At 34.5% G+C, this 22,701-nt stretch overlaps 3 protein-coding genes and 1 pseudogene across 7 annotated transcripts; 1 reads left to right on the plus strand and 3 right to left on the minus strand.

Moving 5' to 3' along the window:
* Positions 1-2: 2 nt before the first annotated feature.
* Positions 3-2,258, minus strand: LOC110415244 (inositol-tetrakisphosphate 1-kinase 1 pseudogene; annotated as a pseudogene). 2 transcript variants are annotated; one of them, XR_016351143.1, is made up of 2 exons: positions 1,120-2,258; positions 3-141 (listed from the first exon to the last, which is right to left on the minus strand). The product of XR_016351143.1 is annotated as an inositol-tetrakisphosphate 1-kinase 1 pseudogene, transcript variant X1 (transcript). The 2 variants fall into 2 exon arrangements; XR_016351144.1 differs by having other exon boundaries at positions 38-152.
* A 282-nt stretch (positions 2,259-2,540) lies between these two features.
* TOZ (Transducin family protein / WD-40 repeat family protein) lies at positions 2,541-11,077 on the minus strand. Its single transcript, XM_021426444.2, has 14 exons — positions 10,728-11,077; positions 9,675-9,857; positions 9,404-9,553; positions 8,620-8,837; positions 8,167-8,455; positions 7,684-7,818; positions 7,463-7,581; positions 6,054-6,210; positions 5,640-5,886; positions 5,480-5,556; positions 5,143-5,262; positions 4,379-4,509; positions 4,129-4,303; positions 2,541-3,463 (listed from the first exon to the last, which is right to left on the minus strand). The coding sequence occupies exons 1-14, from the start codon at positions 11,022-11,024 to the stop codon at positions 3,098-3,100; spliced, it is 2,664 nt and encodes an 887-aa protein (XP_021282119.1). The 5' UTR covers positions 11,025-11,077; the 3' UTR covers positions 2,541-3,097.
* A 4,863-nt stretch (positions 11,078-15,940) lies between these two features.
* Positions 15,941-16,410, plus strand: LOC149527266 (LRR receptor kinase SERK2-like). Its single transcript, XM_089783317.1, has 2 exons — positions 15,941-16,203; positions 16,275-16,410. The coding sequence occupies exons 1-2, from the start codon at positions 15,941-15,943 to the stop codon at positions 16,408-16,410; spliced, it is 399 nt and encodes a 132-aa protein (XP_089639443.1).
* A 464-nt stretch (positions 16,411-16,874) lies between these two features.
* LOC110414674 (cinnamoyl-CoA reductase CAD2-like) lies at positions 16,875-21,675 on the minus strand. Of its 3 annotated transcripts, none has more exons than XM_021426019.2 (6): positions 21,491-21,675; positions 20,457-20,626; positions 19,703-19,894; positions 18,872-19,034; positions 17,744-17,930; positions 16,875-17,295 (listed from the first exon to the last, which is right to left on the minus strand). In XM_021426019.2, exons 1-6 carry the CDS (start codon positions 21,606-21,608, stop codon positions 17,151-17,153), a joined length of 975 nt encoding a protein of 324 aa, XP_021281694.1. In that variant the 5' UTR covers positions 21,609-21,675; the 3' UTR covers positions 16,875-17,150. The 3 variants fall into 3 exon arrangements, with proteins under 3 accessions (XP_021281694.1, XP_089639393.1, XP_089639394.1); XM_089783267.1 differs by having other exon boundaries at positions 21,394-21,519; XM_089783268.1 differs by lacking the exon at positions 21,491-21,675 and adding an exon at positions 21,016-21,369.
* Between the last annotated feature and the right edge of the window lie 1,026 nt (positions 21,676-22,701).

Consider the following 22,701-nt stretch of genomic DNA (forward strand, 5'->3'; position numbering starts at 1 on the left):
TGTTTTGAAGTTTCATAATTTGGCTAATACCTTTGCACACTTCAAGCATGGAAACTGTGGAGGTGGTGTTTGTTCTATGCTTTGAGAATAAAATTTAAAGCAGGATGCATTGGATAGCACTAGGATTGGCCAAGAGACTACCTGAAACAAAGCTATTAGCCTGATATCAGAAAGGACACAGGTTCCATAAGTACTCAATCTCAATTTGATCTAAAATCTTAAGCTGATGAATTGCGGCAAAACCAACATATCTCATAATATGAACTACATGACCAACATGAAAACAACCTGTTAAAAACCACTAGTTCAAAAGCTTAAGGTCAATTGGGTGCAGTAGAATGGCTTGGTTCCATACTTCTAAGTTCTAACACAGCTCAAGTATAAGATTCTCAAGTAATCCGTGTACCTAACAAAGAATAACAAACTTAAAACTTAAGCTAACAAGTGACAGAAGTTCAACTAAATTTGTTTCTACCACCTTCAATGGTGCTTTCAGATCATATTCATAGTACCAACTTTATATGGGTTGCAACAAAAGCAAAAGCATATTTTGCTGAAGAATTATTCTTCTTCCATTATCGAACTCCACATGCTGGCCAGCATCAGAATCTTACAGGTCGATACTTCAAACTCTATATTCTCCTATAAATTCCCTATGTTTCATCACCCATAATATTACTCCAAATCAGTATAGATTACTCCCAAAGTGAATGCCACACCAAATAAAAGTGCTCTTCCTTCCTAGTTGCATATATAGCCTGACGCCTACGACTCCTGGTAAGTTTGACATAATTTCTAACTTTACCCTAAAAATATCTAGATGCTTTTCTTTATCAAGTCATTTCGGAAGTAGTGAAGGAGGATGAAGGCGGAATAGGAAACTCTTCTTCCTAAAATAAGAACCTATTCATCTAATGCCATAACACTCGAAACGAAGATGACATTAACACAAATGCCAAAAGCCAAATAAATCCACAATCCACAAAATTAATTGACATAATATACAAGAAAAGGATAAATAAGTAATGGGAAAATTCATGTATTAAAATTATCAATAAAATTTGATACAAAGTATATCAAAATATGAGCTTAATAAAACATCAAATATTTAAAATGTACCTATATTTGGCACCTTCGATCCTTAATTTTCACCCCCTTTTTGTTCTTTGCGCACGACATCCAACAGAAAATCCGTTATGACAGACTCAAAATCCGGCATTTTGACGTATCCCGGAAAATAATTAATATCAATAACTAAGTGATTATCCTTATTTCTACCATCCCTAATCACATCAAAATTAAACAGATTCAACCTTAATTCCTCCCTTAGCCCTTTCACCAACTCCTTCACTAAACTCTCCGGGGGCATTTCCGTCTTTTCAAAGTCACAACCTTCCCCGCCACCGCCACCGGCTGCAGCCAAATTCGAAACCTGCGAAAACGGCAACGAACCTTTCAAATTTACCAGTTTTTCCTCCGAAATATCCGGCAACGACTTCCGTTTCACGCACCGAAAATATTTCCCAGCCACGTAGACTTTAAAAACGACGCCGTCGTGATTAACGAACTCCTGTAAGACAAACGGCGCCGTTAAGTTCTTTAACCCTTCGTTGTCGAAGATAAGATGCAATTTATGGGACGTCTCGCTGCCGTCTGCGTCTAACGGCTTCGCAATTAACGGAAATGTTAGTTTCAGATTTTCCAAATCAGTAACTTCCGCGATGGCAATTTGTTTGGGGACTCCGGACTTTGTTATTTTCAGTTTCGAAACAGTTTCGAGCATTGAGATTCTGTTGTGGAGAATCTCGATGTAATCTGGAGAATCAATGATGGGGATGTTAGGGTTTTGGGAAGTAAAGTCTTGGAGGTTTTGTTTCCAATCTGATCCGTACAATTTGTGGATGATGCAGTCGAACGGTCCTTGTTGGATTAAAGGTTTGTTGGTGTCGATTTTGGTCAAAACAATTCCTTTTTGAGAGGCGTGGGAAAGGAGGGAAGGCAGTATGAAGGTTTGCTCCTTTTCGGAGGTTAGAGCGTAACCGATTCGGTAGGGTTCTAAACGTAGATTTGGCATGTTCCGGAGAAGGGTCTGTTTGGGAGGCTAGAAACTACAGAGAGAAAATGGACGTTTCAGACTTGCAGTGCAAAGGAAACGTTACTTGCTTCAGTGGTAGAGAGAGAAGGAAAAAGAGATGGAAAGAGACACGTGGCAATCAAGAACCTCGATAGTAGAAAAAGGGTGCAAGATTACGTAAAACGCACACCGGTGGGTCGATTGTTTGGAAAAGCTAAAGGAGGAGAAAAGGGGTAAAAAAAAAAAGGAAAAATATTTAAATTTTTTAAAAAATTATTTTAAAAATTTTAATTAAAGTTTTATATTTTATTTTAAATTAAATAAATTTTTATTACCATCGATTAATTATATAATAAATAATATACACCTATATTTTTCTATCCACTTCATATCACAACACCGTTACTAATGATTAATTAATCAATTATTAATTAAAAAACTCTATTTCATTCAAAGACGAGAAACTTTAATTACTTTACTTCATTCTCTTGTAAAATTACACCCTCATAATACTTTTTCTTTTTACTTTTTCATTTACATTATATTGATAATGCATAATTATAATAGAAATTTTAAAATAAAAATTGTGTTTTATTTTACTTAAACTATTGGGAGCACTGTATTTTTTTTTTTTTTATCATTTCCCTTCATTAAAAAGATCATGCAAAGTGTCCACAAAGAGATTCTCTCAAAAATATGATGGTTTTGGTTTTTCCTAAAGCGACTATGCTGGAGACGGAGATCTTTCAAGGAAAATTTTCATGTATATGATAAGGGAGATTTAGAGCTTATCTATGGTTCAAGTTACAACAACTGGAGCAACTATGATTTGGTAACCCTGACACTGGCTTACCACCAGGGATGCTTCAAAAATTGCTCTTGAAAGGGGTTGGAGAAGGAGCCAATGAGACTGGCTTGAAGATGCATTTCTTATAATCGGCTCCAGCAAAAGGTATATTTCTCAAGAGATCAATCAGCAAGCAAATAAGGATAGAGAAGGATAAGACAACTTCCATATTCCGGTTATGCCTGCAATGGAATAGCTCCATTATTTGCATGAGCAACACCCTTGACCTTCTTATGTGAGAGCGAACCATCTGCAGACTTGCGTGATTTCCTCTTTTTTGCGGATGCCTTCTCTTTCAGCCCTTTAGAAACTTGGTTTTGATCCTCGTCAGCCTTATCTGTTAAAGGCGCATCATCCATATCCTTCCCAGAATGCAATAAAGACCTAGTCTTCAAATCACCATGAGTTACTGGTCCAATAACGGACATTCCCATTAGAGTGTAGTCCAACAAAAATGTGCTTCTGATAAGCCTGTCTATCCTGCTGAAATGTCTCTGAGAATATGGAATAAGACCTCCAAGCAGTTCGCCAATTCCTTTTATCTGGCAACATAGTTTATTAAAGCACTGATTCAGTGGCTATAAAAATTATATCAAAGTAAACATTCCGACAATTTACTAACCAAGTGGACACCCTAAAAAATAGCCAGTATTACCAGCATGCAGAAATAACTAAGCTCAAGTTTAGTCTAGCTATTGCACAAGTTTATTCTCGCTATTGCATTTTCGAATAACCTTTTGCTTGCAAAAAGCGCATTTAGATGCAAGACTAATATTAAGATTCAACATCCACGAACAACAAAAAGCTAGATCTTAACTTCATATCAAATGACTATGTTTGAACTGAAAACATAAATTAACCATTTGTTCATCTTCAATGAAACATGACCTTACTGACTCTCCTCTGTTTCCCCTTAAAACAATTTTCAAAGAAGCAAAAACAAGCAAAAGAAGCAATCACCAATGAAGCCTAAACTTATTTCAAGGTGCAGTAAGCTATAGGATAATGGTTTTCCTTAATGCGTTGGTTCAAACTAAGCATCGGTTGAAGTCAAATTTCTTTGGTGTCCAAACACATACACATCTCTATCACCAAAAGACAATATTAAACACCAAGTGACTATTACAATATTCTTAAGATGCTTGATGCTTCTCATTCAAAATTGAAAAGCTTCAGTCCACAAAAACAGTGGGGACAAAAGAATAACCTCAATTATCTCTGTTGGAGGAAGAATGTTGAAAGCTCGGAAGAGAACAAATTGGGCAATGTGACACAGCTTTGGCTTTGTATTCCATTCTCGTGCATACTCAAAAAGTAGATGAAATTCTTCTTTGCTGAGGGCATGAAGGGCTTTGTCTATCTGATCCTCAGCCTCTCTCTTCCTACATAGCAGTCAGTTATGAGAAAATGTTCTATACAGAAATAAAGAAGCACATATATGAGGGGGCATTACTAACCTGCAAAGCCCAGAAAACAACTCAAAAAGTTTATGAGGCCTCCGGAGCTCTAATGCAATTTGAATTGCCCTCGTGTACTCGGCATCTAATACTGCATTTTCCAATTCTTGCCCTCTCAAAACCCCTTCTTCCTGTGTAAATGGAGAAAGATATATAAAACAATTTCTATTAATACATAATTTAAACAACAATAATTTTATCAAGGTAAAAAAGGCCCTCCAAATCACACTAAATACTAAAATTGACAAACAACAATGCTAGTGTCCTATCAAAAGCTAGCTTGACAAAATTTCTAACTCCCAGGCACCAAGTAACTACAGAGTCAAGGAGTCAGTCATAACAGGAAGAAAAGAAAGGAAAAATAATCAATATTTGGGCTTGGTCAGGTGATGAATTTGAGATATGGTAAATATTATTTCCTTTCACTTTCTATTGTCTGGTTAAATAAGTTGACAAAAGAAAAGAGAAGTGCTTACAAGGCTCTCTAAATGTTTAAAATACTATTCTTTCTCTTTCCAGTTCTCCATTTTAATTTCTCTTTAGAAAATATACCAGCAGACATACAGAAATCCTTTACTTTTTCGTTTGTAACAGCATATTCCAGGTAGCTTAGAAAATTTCAAGAATCAACATTAAAACATACTTGTTTGCTACAAGTAATTCACTCACTTGGTATGTCCAAGGGCCTGTACAAAATTTGTCCCCTCATATGTTCCAAACTTACAACAAATGATACCAAGGCACCAAAAGTATAGATGACAAACCTCTTTACGGAATGCTTCCTCTTTATCAGCTGCAGTTGAATCATGCCATAGATTGATCACTGCATCACTGCCACCTGTTGCTAACATTTCTGTCCTTTTGCCAACAGCCAACGCCCAAACCTGCAGACCAAATTTTATAACAAAAGAATTAATGCCATGTGGTTTCAACTTCCTCCATGCAAAATCAAGCCTGACTGAGGTACGTAGCTCTTAAAAATCTATTGATGGTACATTATTGTAATATCCACAGAACTTATGCAGATCTCTGAAAAGAAATAAGTCAAGATATACGTATGTAGCCCAAACATTAAACCAAAAAAAGAGAATAATTCAATACCTTGTCCTCATGCTGATCATATGTAGAAATGCATTCATTTGTTTTGATTGTCCATAGCTTTACCAATCCATCAGCACCTAAATGGCGAATGACATACAAAATGTCATTAAAACGTTAAAACAGAAGAAAATCTAATCAGTAAAGAGAAAGATGCCGTTACCACAAGATACAAACTGGGTCCCACGTGTAAGAAATGATGCTCTTAATACACTTGATGTATGTCCTTCAAACGTTTTTAAGCATGAACCATCGGCTATAGCCCATATCTTTACAGTCTTGTCACCTGATGCTGTTATGACACATTGATCAACTGGTGAAAACTCTACAGACCAGATTCCTCGCTTATGCCCTATAAATTTAACTACAGACACCAGATCTGGAAGCCTCCAAACACAAGCAGTACGATCCTGATTGCCAAAAAATAAAATATTATACCATTTTACAAGTCTTTTTGGACGAAAGGAAGCCTCCAAGACAATATATCCTTTTGTAGTTTCACCCTCTTCTCATAATAAAATAAAATTCAATAACAACTTGAAAATAAGATATCGGTAAAGATGCATCGTCTACTAACCTGAGAACCACTACAAACTAAACTGTCATTTGGGGCAACAGCCAGAGAATTAATATCTTTATCATGCGCTGCTACAACTGCCTTTGCTTTTAAATTAATAGGCTGTTCGATGTCATCTGAGAGTCCATTCAAGCTCCAAACCTTAATGGTACGATCACTGAAGAAGATACATATGAAAATAAAACCATTATCGTCCCAAAAAGAAAAGAGAATAAAATCATTAATGTCCAATCTTACCAAAATTTTACAAACATCAATTTTTACATCAAAAATTACAGAACTCAGGCACTACTGTTGCATTATATATTACATAAGAGACTGAAAATATACAGATATTATGATGCCGGAACATTCCAGATTTAGTCTCAATAAGTAATGTCCAATAACAGCAACATTTTACAACAATCAATTGTTATATCAAAAAATTACAGAATATAGGCACTTCTGTTGCATTAGATATTACATAAGTGACTAAAAGTATCCAGAGATTATGATGCAAAAGCATTCCAGAGTTTATCTCAATCAGTTATCTTGATATGTTTTACTTTATATTTGCTGTTTTGCTCTGGTAAATGGGTAGTAATTATAAATTTTAATTTTAAGTGGTCACATGACTAGCAGGTGATCTTTTAAATGAGTTTGAATGACTAGGATTAGAGGGCTTATTTATGTCCAACAGCTGGGATTAAAAGCTTCTGAAACCCTAGTGTAAATAGTCCTTTATACTTGGATATTATTGTTAGAGGTTCTACAACCCTAAACCCTAGTTTTATTGTTCCAACTTCGATATTTTGCATCAATTTTAGCCTCTGTTGTGGTTTTCTTTCACAGTTTTGGTTTTCTTTTCTTATTTCTACTTCCACGCTGCCTTAGATTGTTTGGGTAAAATATAAATGTAACATGGAGGACAAAACGAGAATCTTATAATGAGCCTAGTTTAAAACAACCATCCCTAAACTAATTTTCAAGCAACCATGAACATGTAACATAACTTACAAAGTGCAAGGCCCACAATTCATCATGAACACATTTCCTCTACTGTCCTATACAAATACTCCAGCCAATAAGCTAAAACATAATTTTACTATCACACTACAAGCCAACTGAATTGCCAGACAATTTTGAAGACATTCTCCACTGTGCATGTTATGTTCAAGTCAACTACAACCCAAAACCCAATTTCATTTATCCATCCAAGAGCTTTCCTAGAGCATATAAGATAAGGTCAAATCCTAGCACTTCTCTCCTTACTCAGATACAGACTGACAACAATATGCAGTATATGATTTGATTCAAAGAAAGCAATCCCTTGTTAAGAAGTGATCATAATGGAAAAAGCACAAGTAGTCAAGTCAACTTAGATTGCATCTTCAAAGAGACAAAGAGGGCTTCCCAGAGTAAGTACTCACCTACTGCCACTAACAAAAAAATCTCGACACTTCTTGGAAAAAGAAACAGCTCCAACCGCTCCCATGTGACCCATGCCAAGTCCTACACAACCTCGTCTTTCTGCTTCCCACAACCTTACCTACAATAATGAAAAAGTACCATACTTCACATAAATATGCATGTTGTATATGTGTGTCCGTGGCAAAAAAGAGTACAGCATGCACTAGACAAAATTACTTACACTGTTGTCCTTACTCCCAGTTACAATTAGTCTTCTTCCATAACTTGACAAGGACGTGTCTAGGCATAGAATAGTATCAGTGTGACCAGCCAATACATAGGAACATGACATGGAGGAAAGGTCATACACTCGAACCTACATATGTGAATTGACACAAATTAGATATTTACACTTTCAGCCACATAAATTCTTAAGTGTAGATAAACTCAAACATAACAATATATGCAAGGGTCTGTAAACTTATGCACACACAGAGGACAAGCCTCTTTGAGGAGAAACAAGTTAACAAAATCAATCCTGATAACAAATTATGGCTAAGATCAATCAAATATTTTTTGCTAGAGTAATTGGAAAAGGGCCAATATGAAGCACAGTTAAATCCAATTTTAAATCAACATAACATTTTAATCATCGAGCATCCAAAGAACTGATGCCCAGGTAGTGGAATATCCAAATGTACCACTAGCAAGCGTACTAAATCACCTGTTCAAGATTTGTAGCAACAGCAAGATATTGTTCCTCCTCATCAAGAAACTTCATATCCACAATCTCATCATTGAATCCCACAAGCCTCTTGGTCAGTTTTAAATTCCAGTTTTCTTCAAGATGCTCCTCTGGATTGTAGAAGAGAAACTGCTGATCAGCTGTCACACAAAGCAGTCCTTGATCCAAGGGCAGCATAACAGCACTAGTGAAGCCCATTGTTGAATCTTCATCCACATCTGAGCTGACTGTAACATCTGAGGACTTTTGCTCATACAAGCAAACTGCACTGTCAAAATAAATGATGACAAAAATAAGTAAATTTATTTAGAATACATCAATGCAAGGACATATAACTTCAGAGGGACGACCAAACAAATATTGGAGGGGTCTCCAAATCATTCAAACTATAATTCTAAATGAGGTATTGCAATAGGATTTCCATTTTATTACCCTTCAGAATTCCAGATGCGTACAATTCCACGTTCACCAGCTGTGATAAAATAATCTCCAGTTGATCCACTTTTTCTCTTTCCACTTTGCTGACGGAATGCACCCAGAGACGAAGCAAAACAACTCCCAGAATTAATTATACACACAGCTTCAAGCACCTCATAAGTTGGTACAGTACTCTTGCATCTATAGTCATGAAGGTCCCACAAATTTACAACCTGAGGTCACCAAGAAATTGATTTCTGGTTAACAATTTGATAATGCAGTTGAGCTGATACAAATGGTTGGTCAACTTTCTTTGACTTAAAAAAACAACAGCTATACACACCACTCAAACATACAAACATAACAAAAAACAGAGCACATCCAAAAATTTAGGCAAAAGCAAACATTAAATCCCTATAAGTAAAATGCATTAGCAAAGATGACCCAGAAAATTATAGCAAACACTAGCCAGCATCAGACATCAGAAGAAACTTGATACGGTTAAAGAAATCATTGAAGGGAATAAAATCATTGAAGAAACAAAACCAAAAATTTAATATAAACTTAAAGGAGACCAAGGAAGCTGAGTTTCCTAACAAGCATTAAAGTTGTCAAAAAAGTAATTGGCATTTTCAGGTTAAATTTCAAATGTTGAAAAATTTCACAGCATTACTAAATGCATATTTAGACACAAAATCATAAATATAAAAAAAAAAATTGAATAAGAACATGTAACTTTAAATCTGTAAAATAGATGTTACAAATAACTATATCCAGATCAAAGGAAATTTGCCCCAACCTTATCTCTTCCTGCACTTAGCAAAGTCCATCCATCTTCAGACACTGCCATAGAAGTAATTGCTGAGAAATGTTTTTCTAATGTTGCAACACATTTCTTTGCTAGAAGATCCCACACTCGTACAGTTGCATCATCACTTCCAGAGAAAAGCTATAAAAAAAAGGGTCAGTGGAAATTACATTAAAAAAATGTATAAACCAATGACTAGCAGAAGGGCAACAAGAACAAAGAAAAAAAGCAGTTCCAAATAGACTTTGAAATTAGAACTTACAAGGGTTTTATTCACATCAGGATGAAACATAATACTACTCACAACACCTTTATGACCTTTGAAGTAATGAGTGCAGAAACCACCATCAACATCCCAAACAAGAACTTTTCTATCAGCTCCTGAAGTTGCAAGCAAACCTCCTGAGGCATGGCAAGCCATGCCCATTATAGGACCATCATGGCCCTACTCAATGCCAAAGACAAATAATAAATCAGAAGAGAGAGGCTAAAAGCTCTACCAAATTTGTGAACATAACATTAATACTAAATTAATGAAAATAATAAATCCTGTATCTCAGACATCTAACAACAACTAAGCCTCTTCCCACAATGTGGGATCAATGATATGGATCTTATTACGCCATCATGTCTAAATTAAGACCATATCTGCAGTAAGTTCATAAAAAGGGAGGTCCTTTCTGGTGTATCATTTGTCTTCACTTTAAAAAAGAAACCAGTTTCAAGGGTTTCAAACTAGTCAAAAGAATAAAGAAACAATTATTTTGAGCTTCAGTTTTCCATTAACCAAATGAAAAAACAAAAAAAAAGATTCACTCAGAAAGTAAAGAATTTTCCAATGGACAAATTACACATAGAATTACGACCTAGCTCACAGAAAGCGAAGTTCATTTCTTCTCTAATTGCCATCAACACCAAAGATAACAAGACCCAACAAGTTAAGAAAAAATATATATGATGCACAATTTTATGAATTTTATAATTCATGTACCTTAAAAGACGGTACTAAAATAATTAAGTCTCTATTTCAAGTAACTTTTCTTACTTACATTTTGCTATGAATTCACTTTAATTGAACTAATTTATAATAACTTATTCCTATGTACCTGATTTAAGGTAAAATCATATATTTTTGTTCTTAACAAAATTACAATTGCAATGTTTAATTCTTCAAAGATATAATTTGCCTTTCCATCTAAATGTACTTTTTGGCGTCGTACTTCTAGAACCGAAAGCAAGTAGCAAATGAGCTTACTTTAAAATTCTTCAAAACACCATTTAAACAACAAAAAATAAATTGAAATAAGAGGCTGACCTTCCAGGAGCGTAGACATTTTAAAGTGTCCAAGTCCCAGACCTTAATTTGCCTACTATGTCCAGCAGAGAACAACAACTTATCATTGGGGCTAAGAGCCAAGGCAGTGATGGTACCCGATTCAGCCTCGATAGTCGACTTCGTCGAAGCGTTTGATGAATCCACAATCTTTATGGATTCGATGCACGCACACGCAATGAAAGATCCGTCCGATGAGACCGCGAAGGGGCCTCCGCTGTAGAACTGTTGCAGCGATTGGGAGCAACGGTAGTTCCTTTTTAATGTTACCGACGCCATTTTTCTCTTCTCTCTTTCTTTGAAAGGAGAGAGAAGGTTTTTTAGCCGTTAGGGTTTTTGGTTTTAGATAGGGTTTAAGGGGAGGTTTTTCTATCATTAATTTTCCTCTTGCCTTAATTTTAGGAAATGCCAAATAAACCCTTAATAAAACAATCTAATTACATGTAAAGAAAACCCTGAAATACTCCAAAATATTTGATCAGAAATTTTTATCTTTACTATTATCTTTAAGGCTAATTTTAAGGTTAATATCCGAACCCGAAACAATTATTAAAAATTTTATATGAATTTGTTTCATTTTATTATCAAACGTATATTTATGAAACTTCATAAAAACTCAATCCATTGACATTCTTAATTATTTACTTTTATTTTTTATGAATTTTTTGATGTGTTGGGCCTTAGATTTCTTCTAGTGTATTGGGCCTTAGATTTTCGGATTTCTAATTTTATATTCAAATGTACCATTTTTTTTATTCTAATTTTTAATACTCAAATATCTTTACATAAATACTTAGATCGATATCTGACTTTTAATACTCTGATACTTTTACACCAATACCCAGATCGATACTTAATTCTAATACCTAGATCAATCATGACTTACCATTGTTTCTAGTGCAAATTGGATCATGGGTTAATTACTTACATGGAAATGAATGAGCACCGGGAAGTATGCTTTGAATATCTGGTAAAAATTTATTTTTCTCTACTGATTTTGATTGAAGGCACCACTTTTACTGATTTTGATTAAAAGCACTCACAAAGTGGGGCATCGGGTAGTGATTTTTGTCCCGATTGTATCCCCATTGGTATATCACTTAGTCGTAGAAAGTGAATCGATTTCATTTTAACTAAAGAGAATTTCACATATTTGACTAGATAAATTTACTGAACTTCATTCATTCTATCCAGAAGCTATCCTGAAAAGCGTAGGTTTTTTTTCCTGAATATCCCATGGTCGAAAGAAAGACTTTACTGTAAGAATCAAGGGATTGATTACTTTACTGCAAGCTTAATAAGTTAGTTTCATACTGAAAGTCTAAAGGTTTTATTTTCATACTGAAAGTCTTAAAGGTTTTATTCCTAAGGGAGATGTTAATTGCGAATGGCTAGATGGAGTCAAGTGATGCTTGAATAATAACATTCATTGCCTCATTTGAGGTTGAATCTCCCTTTTCATTTCTACTTAGCTACTTTCTTTCTACTTCCATAGGTTTTGAAAGAAGATTAGTGTGTCGATTGCACTTTTAAAAGTTAGTAATCCCCTTATGCATGCTATGCTACCAATGTTTCCTTGATTGTAAGTAGGTCGTTGGCAAAAAGGGCATAGATGAAACTCACTTTGGATTCTGCGCGTCATTATAGGAGAATAGTCTTTTATAATTTCGCTAGACCAAGCCCTTCACCTTACTCTTCTTTGTGGAGTTTGTTACTCCTCAAGCTATGACTTATATAGCTATCTTGAAGCAACCTGCTACTGAGTGTTCAATGCCTATTTCTTTGATTTACCTCAATCCATGCTTCCCAAAACCCCTGATTATCACACATAGGCTTCTGGCTTTTTTTTCATAGGCTTCTGGCTTTTCCATCCGAATCCCATTCTATGATGGAAGCTTGCTTCACTAGCATTCCTTCCTATAAGTGTATACAAATGATTCCACATGTTCGTCCGCGACTAACCTGCATTTGTTCTATAATGTAGAGAAATAGTATAGCTATTGAAGGAGAAAGCCTCTTCTTTTTTTTCTCTTTGGCCCACAAAGATCCTGTTTCCAGCATCTTCAACCTTTTTTCCTTTAGCTCTAGCCGAGTCTTCTTGCTTGCTGAGAATGATTCCTTCATTTAAGTAAGGCTGTATTGCTCTGACTGTTAAAGCCGCTCCTTTTGGAATGGAAGTAGGAATGTCCCTCTTCCTTTGAACTGGATTTGATGAGTGGACCATTCACCTCGAAGGAAGACGATTCAGTGCATATAGATAAAAATAACATATATATATATATATATATATAATATGCTTTGACTGGCTGGTATGTATAGTACATACCATGAATCAGACACTACAAGAAGTTCTTTTCCTTCAAGCTCTTGAAAGTATCCTTTATGCTCACCTCCATAGGAGTAAAGTTAACGCCTAGGCTTTTCGCTCTCTCCTGGGATACTTGAAATGCGGGTATATATTGCTTCTCATCTGTGCATCTGCCATAACCAAAAACATGTTGGTTAAAATAGTAAACCCGACTCTTATTTAAAAGATCTATTGAATTCACAAAATAAAAATTTGTTACTCTTTGCTAATTGCTTGAATTTTGATTAAAAATAGCATTTGGGATCCATTGCCTGATCTGGCAACAAGAAGCATTAGATATGGTGCTTCCTGACCAAATCCCCATGACTGGATCTGGCATTCCACGATCATATCCAATCACTAAAAGCATCGATCTAACGTCTTAATGGCCAAATTCGACCACATGGTGTGCCATATTGATGTTTCATTACACTAGTCACATTTTTTGTGGCCGGCCCATGGAGAAGAAAAAAGAAAAAAAGAAAAAAACTAAAATAAAAAAGTTAAAAGTTTATTATAAATTATAAAAATTAATATTTTAAAATATTAATCTTTACCTTATTAAATTATTAATATATTAAATTCTTAATGAAAGTATAAATAAAAAATAAAAATGCAAATAGATAAAATAAAATTTTAAAATTTTAATGAAAATAAAAATTGAATAAATAAAAAAGAAAAATTGCTTATATTTGTCTTTTAAGATAAATTTTACTAAATTATATAAAGGGTATTTTTCTTGTTTTAAAAAATAAATATTATTATAATAAAAAGTTTTAGTTTTTAATTTTTTTTAATTAGGAGAAGGGAGATTCGAACCCTACTCTTTAGACAGGAGATCATGCACCAATGAACTAAATGGTTAAATGCTTTTAGTTTTTAATTACATATTTTAAAAATTAATATTTTAAATTTAGAAATTAATTAAAATTATTAATATTTTAATCATAACAATATTAAATTATAAATAAACTATTAATATTTAAAATATTAATGACTAAATTATAATAAAATATTTATATTTAAGTTATTAATTATTAATATTTTAATTAAATTATATATTATTAATATTTAAAAATAAAATAAACATAAATAATCATATATATAATAAAAGGTATTTTTGTTTTTTTATTTTCTATTTCTTTTTTATTCTAAAGTTATTGTTACCTACCAAACACTGTAATAAGTCATAATAATTATTTCTATTCTATTATGTTCGTCATATCAAATTACATAATAACTATTCTATTTTATTCTCAAACAATTGTTATTTTATTCCATTCCTGCCTATTTCGTGAACCAAACGTAACTTATATGTAAGATTATAATATTTCATAGTTATAAGGGGTATTTTAATCCTATCAAATTTGAAAGCTATTCCCCCAATTATGGAATAGCAAATACCATGAGGTAACTTGGTTTAATTAAACTTGAATTTTAACCATTTTTTAAGAATAACTAATACTAAAAAATAGCTATTCCTTTAAGCAATTACTTATCAAATGAGAGAAAAAACAAAAAAAAAATGAGAATACATAAGTTATTTCCTGTACCAAACATACTATAAAGCTCAATAAATAATAATTGCAATATCTTTGGACTTGTAGCCTGGATGCATAAACGTACTCATCCACCAACTGGGTCAAGAAACCAGAAAATATGAAGGCGAGGAACCCAAAATGTGTACTATGTATACATCATTTATTCACAATACAGGAGGCTAGCAAGGAGGCAGCAGATTCACATCACTTGCACTTAAATGATATGTAAGCACCTAAAGCTCTTAGGAATTTTGAAAGGTACAATCGAAAGAGATTAGAGATGATACGTGACAGTGATAAGAATTAAGTACATTTTCACACCTTTGATTTCTCGCAACTGACAGGATCTGAGAACCAGGTCTCATCAACTATCACATCATCAGAAAGAGGTTTTCCAGTGAACACAACTGCTCCAAGAGAGGAGGTTATAATCACTCTGTTGATGGTGGAACTTTAGCACATGATGTAAGAACATCAAGTGTTCCCTTCACTGCGGGATCAATCATTTCAGCCTGGAAATATAAGTGGACCGTTCACCAAATTATCAGGATTCTAGTATGACATTTTCAGAAGTAAACACATTTTTCTTTCTTTACTAGAATTCCGAAAGCATACATTCTTATAAAAATAGCATGAACAAGAGAAGTTGAAAGGGTTTATACCATTGTTTTAGAGTAAAAGGAAAATGAAAATGGAAGGACAAACATTTTTCAGAACTACACGACTCCTTAAGTTTATGTCTCATGCATTGAAAATTTTGACAGAGAGTATTATTTTGCTATAGATGACCTTTATCCAGAGTTGGAATATGATCCTATCTATGCATTTGCCATAAGTCAAAACTCAACGGAGGTAAAAGTTTTTGTTTGTTGCCTTTGGACTCAACGCTATAGTTGTTTATCAACGTTGTACCCAATGCAACTGATCTTGGAACTTGACTTGTGATTTGTTGCGTATGAACCAAGTTGACTGCTATTTTATTAAACTTTCTTGACAGCAAGTTTCTTTTTAATATGATCTGTAACCTTTGATTGTCAACGGTCTTCGAGTGTTAGAAATTCCCTACTCCAAGTAAATATATTATATCTACAACGTTAACACTTCTCCTAGAATGGCTCTCTTTGACTTTGCCTAAGGGTTTTTTTTTTTTTTGTTGCATCTTCTCTAGTTATCCTTTCTTATGAAGCTCCAAAGGATCTCCTATTTTCTTGCATATCAAGAAAATGCAGGATGTATATTGAAGAGCTGGTGGTTTCCTTATTGTGCTCACAGCTTGAGTTCAATAACAATTGTTACTTGTATTGGAAATGGAAAAATCCAGGTTTCTTGGCCTTATGGTGGCAGCTCTATGTGTCATATCAAGTGAAGATGCTTGTAATGGCTCTGAATCCGACCCTGAAGCTCTTTTTGACTTCGGTAATGACCTCAATGATCCTGAAAATAGGCTCTCATCATGGCAAGGAAGCAACTCCTGTCAGTGGCAAGGAATTGATTGCAACAATAATAATGGAGCTGTGATCGTGATTGATCCTCGCAAGTGGTACTTTATAAATTCTGAATCTTCAAGCAGGTATGGTTTTTGGAAGTTTATTGGGGATATCAGTCCTTCATTACTAAACCTCAGGTACTTGGAATACTTAGATTCAAGTCTGGACACCTTCAACGAGCGGGACTATATGGAGTTACTCCACCAAGTCTTGGTAGTCTTTCTAGCTTGCAGCTTCATGATGTCCATGTGAATTTTGGAGCTCAAGCTTGGATAGTCTTTCAGGGGTAGCTAGCTGGCCTTGTTTCTTTAGAACACATTGATGTGAATGAAGTTGACCTTTCCATGGTAGGCTCTGGCATGGTTTGAATATGGAATAAACTGTTTGAAAAAATTGGCTGGTGCCTACCAAAATCCTCAAATGAAGGATTATACCACACTTCATGTTACCTCTGGGGAATGCTATACAGTACCATAAAGAAGAATTACCTGTTTATCCTTCACATTGTGATAAAAAGGGGAAGCTGCACTGAAAACACCTATCCATCCTTCAACAGCATGAAAAGAACCCACATCAAGTCGGTTTGCATTGAAAAAACTAAAGCTTTTCATTTGCTCCATCAAGTGCAAGGATTGTGTTCTTTTTTCTGTGGATCATCCATGGAATAAGTTGTATGGAAGACATACTTATCTTTTAGACATACTTTTGTATTAAATCGGTTTTATATATTTTAAACTTTGAATAGAGTTCAATATGAACCAAACCACACAACTTTCTTCTTTGGCATTTCTTAAAGTTTCTCCAAATGTTAACATCATATCTTCAAGTTCCAACCTAATCTCATGATACAAAATAAAAAAGGGAAGGGCAACTTACAGCTAATTAAGACAAGCTTACAACTAAACATTACAACCTCTAGAACAGCAGCCAACACAGCAGATATGACATTCAGAATGATGAACTAAAGCCAAAAAGGGATGTACCCAGTTATTGATAGTGATATCCTAGACTAGCTGAAGCATGCCATGATTCAGCCACTAAAGAAGTTCTTCTCCTTCAAGCTTTCAACTGTATCCTTGATGCTCACCTCAATAGGGGTAAAGTTAACGCCTAGACTTTTTGCTCTGTCCTTGGACACCTGAAACACTGGAATAGCTAGCTTCTCATCCGCACATCTGCCAAAATTATTAGTACCCGTTAATAACACTTAAAAATGGAGGCCACAATTGCAAACATGCTTCCCTAACCCTAACACGGGGCTACTGAAATATAAATAAATCAGATAAGGTAATAGAGTTTAGTAATCAGATATGAATTACCGAGATTAGCCTCCAAATACAGAAAAATTAAAAAAAACAAAAACAAAAACAAAAGCAAAAGCAAAAAGTTTTCAAACTTCCATGTTGAGCACAAATAGATAGGACATGTCCTCATTTGAGAACCTAAAGGTCTTTAGATCTAAAAAACAGACATTGGATGACAATGCAAAATCCATGGAACAAAAACAAATTGAAGTACAAATTGTAAAGCACAATAGGAAGAGTTGATGCAGAATTGAAACTTAGTTGCTTCTGCCAATCATTAAAAGTTTCCATGCAACAAATTCATACCCTTGAAACTTACTTTTCAGGAAGTCTAAGAGCAGGGTAAAGCTCACGTAAAGCCTGCACAATTTCTGAACAGGCCATAGCTCTCTCAACTAGAAGGTATCTTCCATAAGCTGAAGAATTCTCATAAGCTAGTATATGTGCGTTTGCAACATCTCTAACGTCTATCAATCTGTAACTTGCATTTGGAAATGTTTCAGCCCCTGCATCAAACAAAGGCAACGTTCAGGAGGAAAAGTTAGGCAGGCTTGTCAGCCGAAACAGGGGAACATTAGAGATTCAGTTAAGTGTTATCTATGAATTATATTTGAAATGATTACTTTATATTTGCACAAAACTGCTCAATAAGAGAATTATTCAAGTATGCTACATTTTCTTTCTTAAAAGTCTTTTTTATTCTCCTGTAACAGGTAGTCACCATTTCTGTTGAACACATAGAATATTCCAGACCCAAGCAAAAAGACATGCAACTTTAGCGATTGCAAAAATGACAAAATAAATGACAATGAAGCAGAAAAACAAAGCATTTTCCATACCATTAATTAAGGAAAGTTTTGAACAAGAAAATATAACGACTTTGACAATTGTTACTCAAACAGTCTGAATCCTGAATTTACACAAATTTGGTGAGCAAGTAAATCGTTTGCTATTTGCCACCTCTTCCTCAAAGTTTCATCCAAATAACCTTTAAAACTCAAACTTTTAAAAAACAATAAGTGAATAACCCTTCATGTATTTGATGGCTTGACAATTCTCATTATCTGATATACACTATTTGTGGCACTGCTAAGTAACATGCTTAGTTCATACTATAAGTGTCAGCAGTGTGACATGATCTACGTACACACCCTTTTTATTCAAGCTTTAGAAATTCATCTTAGACTTAGAACATAATTGACTCAATATTTCTTTTTTAAAAACAGTTCCTCTTGCTGTTATTCTTGAGTTCATTTATGTAGTTTTTTCCTGCATTAATGCTTGAGTGCTGCTCCTTTGCACGAAAACAAGAAATAGCTAAAACAAAAAGGTAAGCAAGAGAAATAAAATCTTAATTCAGAATGCAATATTCTCTTCTAAGGTCACTTTATCAGCAATAATTGTTAAAAGAACAATATCCTGTCCGCTAAAGCTAGTCGGAGAGTACCATTTATAAGCTTCAATATTGCCTCCACACTTGCATTAACAGTCGGCTGTAAGAGAGGTCCAATCACCAACCCTGGGTTTACTGTAACCATGTCAATTCCATTCTCTTTTGCATACTTCCAAGCAGCCTCCTCAGCTAATGTCTTAGAAAGCATATACCAAAGCTGACGACAAACAAAAGAAAAAAAAATGATATACAAAATGTTATGTCATGCCTGAACATTGTCCTTTCTGCAGCAATAAGGAAGAACTTGAGCATGTAATTCTTTTGTTAAAAGAAGAATGGAATTAAGCATCATATCACAATCTTTAACCCTCAAATCCCCAAAAATGAAAATCATAACAGAAGCAGGACCAGAAAAAGGAGCTAATAATCATTAAAACGAAAGGGTTTCAGTTAGATCAAAAGAATAAAATAATTCTTTAATGCATGGAAGAAAAAAATATAGTCAAGATATTTAAATTTAAGCATTTCAATAATGATGCTTGCTTTCAGGCTTTGCCAATTTTCAGATCCGGACCCAGATAATAGACAGTAAATTTCCTAAAACCTAGCCAGTATAATTCAGACATCTTGCACTAGGAACCCTGAACTAATAAACCTACAACTTTATAGAAAGACAATTGATGAGCCAGTGGATAAAAGACAAGGAAGAAAAAAGAACAAAAGGAAATGTGTACATATGATTTAAAAAAAATACAAGACCAGATGCAAGCTCTTGTTCAAAAAAGCAGCATCACGCTATTTGGTAATTTAATAAAAATAATACACTTAAAACTCCTCATCTTTTGAATAGAGATGCATGCCATACAAGTTAGAAAATTTGCATACCTTTGATTTCTCACAAAAACTGGGATCGGAGAACCAAGTCTCATCAACTATAACATCAGGGCCAAGGGCCCTTCCATTATACGCAACAGCTGCAACTGAGGATGTTATAACCACCCGTTTAATTGATGGAACTTTAGCACATGACCTAAGAACATTAAGTGTTCCCTTCACAGCAGGGTCAATCATTTCAGCCTGTTACAGAAGTGCCAGAGAATGCATCAATTATCAGGATTCTATAGCAGCATTAAGTAATTGAAAACATGAGCATCAAAATCTACACTAGCCAATCAGAAACAAAATCCAGACAATATACATATTTGTTTCTTTTCCCATTTGCAACTGGATTCAAAAGGCAAGTAAGACATGGCTGCTCCTCACAGCAAGGATTTTCAAGTAAAAACAGAGCAAGATTAAAAGATTAACAGTTACTATAGACTACAAATAAGAAATTCGGAGAACATAAATGAGCCCAAAAACCACAACTTTTAGAAAAGGGTTGTGGGATCTAAATGAATCTATACAAGAATAAACTTGTACGAGAAACAATATTGAACTATATAGCAGATGAGCCGATTTAATTACTACTGTTCATCTGTAAGGACATTTACGAACTGCACACAGCCTTTCAATCGACATCCAAAAAAATCAGCAACCACTTAAAGATTTAAAATGTTAGTACTTAAGTGCAAATATATATATATACACACGCACACACTAGACATGAAAATATGCAATGAGAGAGCAAGAACGGTACCTGAGGATCCTTGATATTGTGATAAAAAGGAGATGCTGTGTGGAAAACTCCTACGCATCCATCAACTACTGAATCAAAAGCTCCCTCATCCAGTAGCTCTGCCTTGAACAAATGGAGCCTTTCCTTTGCCCCGTCAAGTGCAAGTAAGTGCTCTGTTTTCTTTGGATCACCTAGAAATAAGTGTATGAAACAGTTACTTACATGGGAAGACGTATCTATCTTGTAACTAGATTGTATTATTCATCAATTGCAAAAACTGCTGATTTACATATCTTTCATAGAGTTCAGCAATCTACTGAATCTAAAATCGAATATATAATATATTAGCTGAACCATGGGTGATCAATAAACGATAGTAACAAATAGAATTGCATTTCAACACAAAGACATCAAAGAAACAATATGGCAATACCTAGACATTAGAGACAAAAAAAGAAATCGGGGAAGGGGGAAACAGCATGAAAATTTTCAGAAGGCCGATGATTAAACATATCTAAAGGGGAACGATACACAGAAAGATCAAGAATTTTCTTCAAACAAATAGAGAAGGCTAATTTACTTTTCAAGAATTATAAGCAACAAATGGTTTCTTCATCCATAATTATAACAACCCAGATACGTTGCAACATAGAAAGCCAAAAACTCATAGGTTTTCACTTCTTTCATCGATCATAATCACTTTAGAAGAAAAATCAAATTTGGGAAATAAAGTATCCTATGAAGTCAAGAAAAGGTAATATTTGCGATCAGATTGTCCATAACTTATAAAAAGCCTGAAGTTCACACCTTTCACTTCTTTAACTGCTCAAAAGTCATTTAAAAATAAAAACAAATCGAAGCCTAGGTAGCAAAGTATCCCATTAAGCCAAGAACCTTAACATCAAAAACAAACAACTTTAATGACAAGAAGAAAATTATTCAAAAATTTAATATATACCCAAGAATTGAAAACCCTAAAAATGCAAGTGAGCATTAAGATTGAAGGATGGAAAAAGGTTAGTAATTAGTTTAGGTAGTTAGCACTTAGCACCGACTTGGGTCACGAACAGTGGCTTTCACGGTGTAACCACGTTGGAGTAAAAACTTAACCAGCCATGAAGCTATGTAACCTGATGCTCCCGTTACACACACCACCTTGCCTGTTTCACTCATCTCTCTTTTGTTTCTTTGTGACAGTGAGGCTGAGGGGGGCTCTTATATTCCAATCACCGTGAAATCTATGCCGACAGTTTTGTCCTTTTTTGGTGCAACCTTCGAACGAGAAAAGGCAAAATGGAACACGTAAATATCATGACTTTTACTCTTTAAAGATCGTACTTTGGCTGTTATTTTTATTTATGGTTATATAGATGCCATACAAGGAGAGTTGATCATATAAATTATCTCAAAAAAAGAAAGGTGAAGGACTAGGCATATGATCCTATTCCTATCTATGCTTTTACCATAAAGACCAATGATGGTCACATTTTTTTGCTTGTTAACTTGATGGAGTCACGCTACAAGACAAGCAAGAGTTTGGTTTTGTCATACCCAAATTTCCCAAGGTTGTGCAACTTATGACATTCGATTTCTGTCCATTGAAACCGAGTTGTTAACCCAACACAAGCTCTTGACAGCTTGAATGCTAAGCATGTTGCAGCCTGTTTCCCTTTAATAAACGATGTTCTTTTGAGTGTTTTAAATTCCTTTGTTCAATATTTTATATTTTGAACAACATTAACAAAGCTCTTAGAATATATATAATTATATATAGCTCTTTGATTTTGCATTAAAAAAAATGGTTTTCATGTTTTCTAGTTATTCTTTCCACTTTCCAAGGAAGCTCAAAGAAATTCTTATGTTCTTGCATATCAAGAAAGAATGGAGACCATAATTTGAAGAGCTGATGGTTCAATTATTATGTTCACAGCTTGAGACTGGCATTGAAAATGGGAAAATTTACTGTTTTTTCCCTTGTGTTGGCAGTTCTATGTGTCATAACAGGAGAATATATTTAGAAAATGTCGCTGTGAATGAAGTTGACCTTTCCATGGTAGGTTCTGGCTTCTTGGTTTGGATATGGAATACACTGTTTGAAAAAATTGGCTGGTGCCTACCAAAATCCTGAAATGAAGGATTACACCACACTCCATGGTATCCCTGGGGAATGCTATACAGTACCATAAAGGAGAATTACCTGTGGATCCTTCACATTGTGATAAAAAGTGAAAAGCTGTACTGAAAACGCCTATCCTTCCATCAACCA

This window comes from Theobroma umbraticum, unplaced genomic scaffold (genome assembly GCF_002168275.2).
Source record: "Theobroma umbraticum cultivar Fairchild unplaced genomic scaffold, ASM216827v3 scaffold_147.0, whole genome shotgun sequence".
Lineage (NCBI taxonomy): Eukaryota > Viridiplantae > Streptophyta > Magnoliopsida > Malvales > Malvaceae > Theobroma > Theobroma umbraticum.

What these genes read in the sequence shown, in the direction of transcription:
- TOZ (XM_021426444.2), bottom strand. Translation starts at nt 11,024, where the DNA reads ATGGCGTCGGTAACATTAAAAAGGAACTACCGTTGCTCCCAATCGCTG. An exon ending in CGCATCTGGAATTCTGAAGG is followed by an intron (nt 8,456 to 8,619) that starts GTAATAAAATGG and finishes TTATTTTGACAG; the next exon opens with TGCAGTTTGCTTGTATGAGC. An exon ending in AGGAAGCATTCCGTAAAGAG is followed by an intron (nt 4,510 to 5,142) that starts GTTTGTCATCTA and finishes CCATTTACACAG; the next exon opens with GAAGAAGGGGTTTTGAGAGG.
- LOC149527266 (XM_089783317.1), top strand. Translation starts at nt 15,941, where the DNA reads ATGGAAAAATCCAGGTTTCTTGGCCTTATGGTGGCAGCTCTATGTGTC. An exon ending in AATTCTGAATCTTCAAGCAG is followed by an intron (nt 16,204 to 16,274) that starts GTATGGTTTTTG and finishes TGGAATACTTAG; the next exon opens with ATTCAAGTCTGGACACCTTC.
- LOC110414674 (XM_021426019.2), bottom strand. Translation starts at nt 21,608, where the DNA reads ATGAGTGAAACAGGCAAGGTGGTGTGTGTAACGGGAGCATCAGGTTAC. An exon ending in AGCCACTGTTCGTGACCCAA is followed by an intron (nt 20,627 to 21,490) that starts GTCGGTGCTAAG and finishes ACTTATTTCTAG; the next exon opens with GTGATCCAAAGAAAACAGAG. An exon ending in ACAATATCAAGGATCCTCAG is followed by an intron (nt 19,895 to 20,456) that starts GTACCGTTCTTG and finishes CTTCTGTAACAG; the next exon opens with GCTGAAATGATTGACCCTGC.